We start from the raw sequence: 8,383 nt of genomic DNA on the forward strand, positions 1-8,383 counted from the left end.
TCCGCAGGGAATCCTAGCCTTCGAAGAATTGCTGACCATAGCGGCTTACATTTCTGTCCGGAGTTAAGTGGACTTGAGTCAGCAAACTCCTTAAGCCCGACACGACATCAGCCCCCCGTGTTACATGCAGTATTAGTAGAAAGAATAGAATAGCCAAGTAGGCACAGCGCAGACGAGAGTGATTATAAAGGGAACTTTATTGTTTTAGGTTTCTTGAAGGCGTAAATACTCTATGTTCAATGCCGGTAAACGACCCCAGCGCGGCCTGGGTTTTCTCTAAAGTAGTTCCGAGCGACTGCTACGGGATCAACTCTTATCCCATCTCCCATCCGCTTTTCTGCTCGGTGAAACTCAATCCTATCTAGAATGTATTCACAATCCGCCCATATCCTCGCCCGATTTCGCAGTCCTTTTAGCTTAGGAAGGTTTCCTGTAATAATTATGAATAGCCGCTGCCAATCTACCTCGGTATCGGGCAAGCGGTACGCAGGGTGTGGTCGAGTTCCTTCATCTCGTCTCGGCGAGAAGTTGTAGACTGTGCTCTGAGTGTTGATATTGCCATCTCCAAGTCACCCACTCTGTAATTTTGGCTTTCTTCCACTAGAATGGGAATCCTCCAATCATTTAGTTCAGCGCGCGCTGCGCTTTCCAGCGACTGCTTAGGGCTTGCAGCTCCGCCTCCGTCGTCGTAGCCCAGAATGAAAAGGGTAAATCACACCAGCCTTCCCAAAGCCAGGGCATGTTCTCTAGCAAACGCTTGCGGAGGAATGATTGTGGCATTTTTCGGAAGACCTGGCTTGATTGGACGACAATATCCACCCCCTCAAGGTAAGAAAGGATTTCAAGTTGAAGCTCAGTAGGCAAACGTGCGAAAACGTTGCAAGGCGAATTGGTCAGCTCCAGGTTCTCCCGCTCCGAGATCCTAACAGAGTCCAAAAGAGACGGAAGCTTAGGAATAAAACAGGGATTTGCAGCGAGCCATTCGTCGCCGGCGTGATGCTGCCATGTGATCCCTCTTCCTCGCCATACCGGGGGGTGCCTTGGAAATGAATGGAAATCCCTAACGTTATTCTCAAGACGATACCAATCTAATAAGGCTTCGAGGCCTAGCTTGCCAAAGCGTCGCAAACTTGCTCGTTTATAAACCTCCAAACAATACGGATGAAACGGCATAGACACCTCTGCAGCGGCGCCCCAGTGTGCAAGATAATTTCCCGCACCCACCCTCCATACTCCGTGACGATTTGGCCATACAGGCGGAGAATGCCGCGAATTTGTTCTTGGGACTATATCGGTGAGACCACTTAAGAAATAGTCGCCCTTTTCAAACTCTTCGTCGTCCGGTTCGGGGTTCCAGGGTCCTCCGTAGAGGTATTGTTTCGGGACAAGGAATTGAGCAGTAGTGCATGCTCTCATCTCCTCGGCGGAAATACGGTGGCCATTGTATCCTTCCGGGCACTGGCATTCCCTCCCTGCTATGTGTTCTGTGCCATAGAAAAGGGGGCTTTCCAAGTCTTCGGACTGCGGGTCAAACTTGTCCAACCCCGACAAGATTCAAATGACTTATCCGTTGCTAGGACGTAGGAAGATGCCAACAGAGGCTCCCCTGTCCAGTCTGCATCGTCTTTACCGCACCAGGATGAGCTAAAAGGCTCGTTGCGGTGGCGGATACGGCTGATATTGAAGCTCACTCCGCAAATTTGACAGCAATACTCCAGATATTTCCATGGATCCGAACTGTGCAAAGAATCTGATGAGACCATGATGATTTCTAGATGCCTTGTAGGAGACTATCCGCGCGTTTTATTCTGAGAGTACTTGGTTGGTGGTGAGCAAGAGGTTAGATTTGGATGAACCAGCTGGCTCGTACAAATTTTTATGTACATTAGGGTACACGGTCAGTACCATGTTTGCACTTTTTTTTTTTTTTTTTTTTTTTTTTTTTTTTGCAATATACTCTTGTCACTGCCTTGCAAGTTTAATATGTAAGATACTTAGCTACACTTTGAGGTTACCTTATAACCCTGTGTCTCTTAAAGTGAGTTGTGTGTATATAGTAGGTCAGTGTAACAATTTCCTTTTGACAACGAAGGGATAGGTTCTTCCCGGCCGGAACCAAAATCTGCCGGTCTAATTGTTGACTCCCAGCGCCTTGATAATATTTCCCTGGCCAGGTGATTCACTGCCCCAATTGCCTTTCCAAAACAGACTGCACCACATCACTCTGCCTAATCAGAGCCTGACAAAATGCCCAAACTCGTGAGGCAGGTTGAGACAAGCACCCAACTTCCACAACTAAGGTTCTTTTTTTAATCAAATGAGTGTCTTTTTCCCTGCTTCTATAGACGCGAAAATACACTTTGCCCTGGGTGATATGGCTCATCATCAAATTGTCATGCCCCAGCTGGTTCGTGTAGTTGATTCTTGATACTAAACGGAATTGGCTACGGCCTAAACAGACGCACCCTCACCTGCTCAACACCTAAAACTGGATGAGTAAGCCATCCTCAAGTTGGGGTCAATGCCAAGGGCTTTGTGAAAGATTGTGATTCTTTCTACAGTAGCTTCCTATAAACGCTTACATTGCCGATATTATTTGATATTGTGTCGAACTTGTGTAGTAAGTAGATATTTAACAATCGGCTTTTTCGATAGATTTGTGATAGTTGAGAGACCGGAGGAGCTAGGCCCAAAAAAATCCTTTTCATGTCTCACCATCGTTATAATATAGAGCCCGGCCATAAAGAGGAAATATGGTTGATTATGAAAAGTCAGCGACTTGGGGAGTACACTCTAGACTCCTACTACATAAAGGGTATCCATACAAAGGAGGCGAATCCATCTGTCGGATATGGAGAAAATTATGAAGCCAAGAGGACAGCTCTGAGCTCGTTGGCGCCTATACGAAAACAAATGCCATTCCCAGTCATCTCCCATATTCCCTGGCACATTAAAGTAACAGTCGAGGAGCTTGTTGGAGATTATAATTTTCCCGCACTCCTCATAAACGGCATTGATATCACCAGTCAATCTCTGGCTGCAGAAGGTCAACCATCATGCCAGCTAGACCTTCCAAATGATGAACAGATATTTCGACAGCTGTCAGTCTGCCTTCCAGGCTCTGGTGAATACTAAGGAAAGGGTCAAAGTGAATTCCCCATCTAGGATATATCGCTTCGGGTCTTCCGTCCTGGGTGTAGACTGCCAGTGTGCCCTCGGTGTAAATGACCCGAAGCATTGGTGCTCGACTCACAGGTGATGGGTCCTACTTCGATACGAGCAGACACATTTGCTTGTCGGACGCGTTACTTTATGGGTTGGCAGCGGGGGAGAGTTAAGGCTCGGAAGCAAGATGACAAAAATGTCCAAGTGACGGAGTCCCTATATGTAAGGTTGCCCTGTCTTTTTTTGGCCTATCCAGATTCACAGGCATCTCAGATATTGTATATAAATCGGAATTGTCACAAAGTGCAAATTACACCTGTTGAAGATGCCGGGATCCCCATTTATCCAAAGGAGTCGACTCTGTTCGTCGTCGCGCTATCGACGGACATCGGCGTTATTAAAAATCCAGTTGCTTGCGCTCGGTAATAGGCCACCTTTTTGTGGCCTCAATACGCCGCTTGTCGTCGCGGGGATCCATCAGTCGGAGGCCCCAGAGACATTTCTCGTTCTTACCTGCCGCTACTTCTTTTACCTCTTCATATTCTCTTAGAGAACTTGGAAGAGATCTTGTGCCCGCTCGGTAGTTTCCTTGAGAGACTAGGAAATGCTGGAAGGCAGTCCGAGCACGGACTCAAGGTTTCTCCACACGGCATTTGCCGTTATCGACAGTAGACAAACAAACGTCAGAATGAAGTAAATGGTTTTACACTTCTTGCCTCCATGTCTCTGCCCATCCAATGGGGATGCGTTGTCCCATCTGGTTCCAAACATGTGCTCCCACCTTTTGGGCCTCCGCTGAAGTCCCATCCAGTCGACGTGGCTCTGCTATCTACTGCTCTCTTCTAGTTGGGCGACGCAGACTTTTGAGAGTGTGGGAATGGAGGCTTCTCGAGTAGACAAGATCACGTTAGTATGGCAACCAAGACGAACGCTATCTTCGATATCGTCTGAGCAAAATTTCCCTGCCCTCCTGGTGACTGGTCTGTCTCGAGCTGTCTGGCTGTCCTTCGCATGCACACTGTCCCCCCTCCTTAGAGAGACCCAGTCTTTGCCCATTCAAAGATCATCCCATCTGACTGTCAGTTCTCAATTATCTCTAACACTTTCCCCACAAGGTACCCCAGGGGATAAGCAGCCGAAGGAGCAAGTAGAAAGCAGGAAGCAGGACCCTTGAATAACGACTGAGCATACACGAATGTATCCCTTATTGCCCACAGGACTCGACGTTTGTAAACTTCGCCGACCCCTTAACGCCTTCCATACATTATTTGATCCCCGGCCTGCCTTTGCTCCCCACTCTCCGGTTGCTCAGTGGACTTGGATATCTTTGACTACGCACATACCTCCCCAGTTATGCTACGATGGCCGTCTACGTCTGGCTAGCAGCTGCGCTGCTCGTCGCGGTAGTTATTATCCAGAAAAGCCACGAACAAAGAATTCCGAAGCTTGACTTTCCCGTCGTCGGCAAGCCGGGTGATACGGACTTTTCAGGCGCGCTCCTCGAGGGTTACCAGAAGGTAATACGTCCGTCCCAACGCCATTTCACCTCATGGCTATTCTAATGCGAGACCATTCAGTATCCCAACAGCCCCTTCATCATCCCGGTTAGCCCACCCCGCGTTGTGTTGCCAATGGCGTTCTTCCAGGAGGCCATTCACGCGCCAGAGAGCCAGATTTCCTTCATGAAAGACGTCTATGATTCGTTCCAAGGCAAATACACTCATGTTGGCATCCCAAACCCTGCTATCATCATGAGCATCCGCTCCGACTTGACCAAGAACATTCCCCGAATCCTCGCCTTGATCCAGAACGAGAGCCGGCATGCCTTCGACAAGGAGCTAGGAAACCCCACAGAATGGAAGGCAATTCCCCTCTATGCCAAAATGCTGCGCATAGTTGCCCTCCTTAGCGGCCGAGTCTTTGTCGGATTGCCCGTGTCTCGCGAAGAGGAATGGATTCAGGCTAGCATCAACTACGCTACTGATATCGGCGCGGTTTTGCGTGCGTCTCAGAAGTGGAATTACCTCATCCGACCTTTTGTTGCTCCATTCTTGCCCGAAATTAGGAAGGCTCAGAATGACTTAAAGATCGGCCTCAAGTGGGTGGCGCCCCTGGTTTCCGAGATCATGAGTGGACGTGGCGGCGAGAGGTCAGGGCCTGTCAAGGCTGGGACAAAGGGAGCATTCATTTCTTGGATGCTCAACTACTTGCCCGAGCATAAAAAGACTGCAGGGACAGTTGGCACTAACCAGATGCTCGTAAGTCCCCGCCAATGCATGATGGCTAAGATTGTCCGCATTGCTGATGACATGTAGATCTCCTTTGCGTCTATCCATACGACATCCATGACTGGGACTTTTGTAAGGCTTCCTGACGCTTAAATGCTCCTCTTCATCAAGAAACTGACTAGTCCCGCGGGTGCTCTTCGACCTGGCGTCTCGACCCGAATACATTCAGTCCTTACGAGATGAGGTTGAGCAAGTTATCCAAGAGGACGGTATGGAGTTGGATGAATACGGGAACCCATTTATCAGAAAATCCTCATTCCAGAAGATGTGGAAGCTCGATAGCTTCGTGAAGGAGAGTCAACGCTGGAATCCGCTTGGCTTCGGTGAGTTGATCCCTCGACAAGTTGTCTCGGCCCTGCCACCTGACAAGGTAAAGACATCGGTTCTCGGACAGTTATGACCGACTTCACGTTATCGAACGGAGTAGGTATTTCAGGAGCTCATAGTTTCCTTTTTGAAGGCGGAACTTAGAGTCGAGGTAGCCCGGCAGAGTTCTCTGCTCGCGAGACATGCCTCATTCTCCCACACTGACTCCCGCACAACTCATTTTATTGCCAGGAGGGGAAATTGCTACTCCTAGAGTTGAATAGTTGACCTTGCCCAAAGGCACGCGTGTTACCTGGCCTATGTGGGGAATCTAGTGAGTCCTAATTCGCCCGTTGTTGGCGTCCCAAACGTTTGGGAAACCACAGAGCCAAGCTCACCAAGTACTTGATTCGTAGAGAGGATCATACTGACATGATATCAGCAACTCCACGGAGACAACCACATTCAGTCCCGAGTACAATGTTGCAGCGGGTAATCCTGGACCCGAGGTTTTTGATGGCTTCCGCTTCGCTAGACTGCGTGAGGTCCCTGGCCGTGAAACGAAGCACCAGGCCGTCGCCACAAGTCAGGTAAGGTGCCTGAGTAAAGGTGACACTCCGCAGTGTTGACCTATCTAGGAATCATTGAACTTTGGCCATGGCCCGCATGCCTGTCCCGGACGATTTTTCGCCATCTATGTAATTAAGGCCCTCATGATCGACCTCATCCGTCACTATGACATCCGTCTGAAAGACGGTAAGCAGCCTAACCACGGGATTGACCAACTCGCCAAAAGACCCGACTTCACAGCTATGCTGGAGGTCCGGAAGCGCGCTACATAAGCTGTGTTCGGGAACCTACTACTGCTCTAGGACCATGCTTGTGAGGGTAGACTTTATGCTTTAAGATGGAATAATTAGTAATTATCTGTCAGAATGATGACTTTGGGCATTGAAAAAAATTTTATAGGCTTAAAATTAATGTGTCTGAATCCATGCGTCTGCCGAAAAACTGCTGCGTTCGCAGACATTTCTCCAGCTAAAATAGGTAGATAGGTAGATTGATGGAGGGTAAGAGGTTGAGGGATGAAAAGTGGCTGGAATGGAATATGGCTCTTCGCACAATCGCCAATACTAATATCTTTACCAGTACACACAGCTGCCAGATCACAGTGACGACTAATCCAGGTATGGTCGTAAGTCACAATTCGCCCTGCTTCATCGAGTTAGAATCTCCTCACACACTTACACACACTGAGGAAAATACCTCGGAGTTTTGGAAGATGTCCATTAATAGTTAGGTAGGGATGGTTTAGCGGAAATTAATGAAAGCAGCCTGGTGGAAGAAAGAAGAAAAAGAGAAGTTGGTATTGTCGGTGGGCTTGACTGGTACGTGTCAGGTACCTACAGCTGGTCCCTGTGTAGGTTACGCCCTCCATCCTCCGATACAGGGCAAGGTTGGCTATGGGGGGTGTGGTGGCTGTGAGATGGTTGGGCAGCATCCGCTGCAAGGCTGCCTAACAAGCCGCCTCGTGCATGCGAGACCTGGACTCACCATGTGTGCCAGGGACTTCAGCCTGGCTGCCTTGATTGCCCAAAGTGAAAACGGGTTCGTGGACGATGTCTGGCATCTGCCCAGGGTTTGTGGATGCAATGCCTGCGTCCATTCTACGCATTTGCCGGGCTCGATCGGTCCCCAACCATTCGATGCTTAGAAAATGGCGGAAAGAAAGGAGGGGAAGGGCTACTGGGAATGAAGATAATGAGGATAGGAGGGAAATATCAGCAAGGACAAAGGAAGGATGCATCATGTTCGGTAACTAAGTAAGGAGAGCACAAACCGAAGGTATACACGCCATACTCATTTTCTTTTCGAAGCCAAGCCTAACTATAATGGTGAGTAGACAACGGCAATTTCTAACTGCAGCAGTGACGGATTTGACCTCGCCTACAGGAGATCGTTTCCGCCGCAGCCGCCATTTCCCAGCTACCCGGGCAGGCAATCTTGGTGGTCTAGCACATCAGGCAGGCAAAAGACACTGTGCAAAATGTCCCCAAGCGGCTCAAGGACGGTAAGCAGGACCTAGATGACCTACTGGATACGCTCTGCTTGATCAAGCGAGAGAAAAACCTCCATACCCCGGCCGTAAGAGACCAGGTGCGAGCAGTTTACCTGATCGCGGTCGAGATGCATGAATCTCTCCGGAAAATGGAGCAGGGCGCGTGGAGATCCATCGGCCATCAATATTTCCATGCTCTTCGATATTCCAAAGACAAAGATCATCGCCTCGGCGCCCTTCTCCATCGGCTCCATGCGGCGAAGGACGAGCTTGCGACTCGAATCCTGCTTGTGTAGGTCCATATCACGGGGAGGCTGAGTGATGGGATGACAGCTGCACTTCCCATGATTATAAGGGCGAATGAGAATGTCCAGCAAGTACTTGACGGGCAGATATCGTCAGTCATCGAGGATGACGGCCAGTGTTCTAAGACTCGAAGAATCGGCCCTGATGCGAACATCTCAGGACTAACCAATATCAAAAGAGGTAAAGATTCACGCAGAAGCGAAAGCAATACTCCTGGTCATAAGTTAGACCCCCCCTCTTGGACCCCCCCCCCCTTTTG

At 49.2% G+C, this 8,383-nt stretch overlaps 1 protein-coding gene across 1 annotated transcript; it reads left to right on the forward strand.

The window, feature by feature from the left end:
• Positions 1–4,526: 4,526 nt before the first annotated feature.
• SAPIO_CDS9812 (uncharacterized protein) lies at positions 4,527–6,601 on the forward strand (the record flags this gene model as incomplete). Its single annotated transcript, XM_016791114.1, has 7 exons — positions 4,527–4,682; positions 4,743–5,423; positions 5,481–5,525; positions 5,623–5,823; positions 6,044–6,093; positions 6,202–6,349; positions 6,398–6,601. 7 exons carry the CDS (start codon positions 4,527–4,529, stop codon positions 6,599–6,601), a joined length of 1,485 nt encoding a protein of 494 aa, XP_016639624.1.
• Positions 6,602–8,383: the final 1,782 nt, after the last annotated feature.

Source organism: Scedosporium apiospermum (genome assembly GCF_000732125.1).
Source record: "Scedosporium apiospermum strain IHEM 14462 chromosome Unknown SEQ_SAPIO_0143, whole genome shotgun sequence".
Lineage (NCBI taxonomy): Eukaryota > Fungi > Ascomycota > Sordariomycetes > Microascales > Microascaceae > Scedosporium > Scedosporium apiospermum.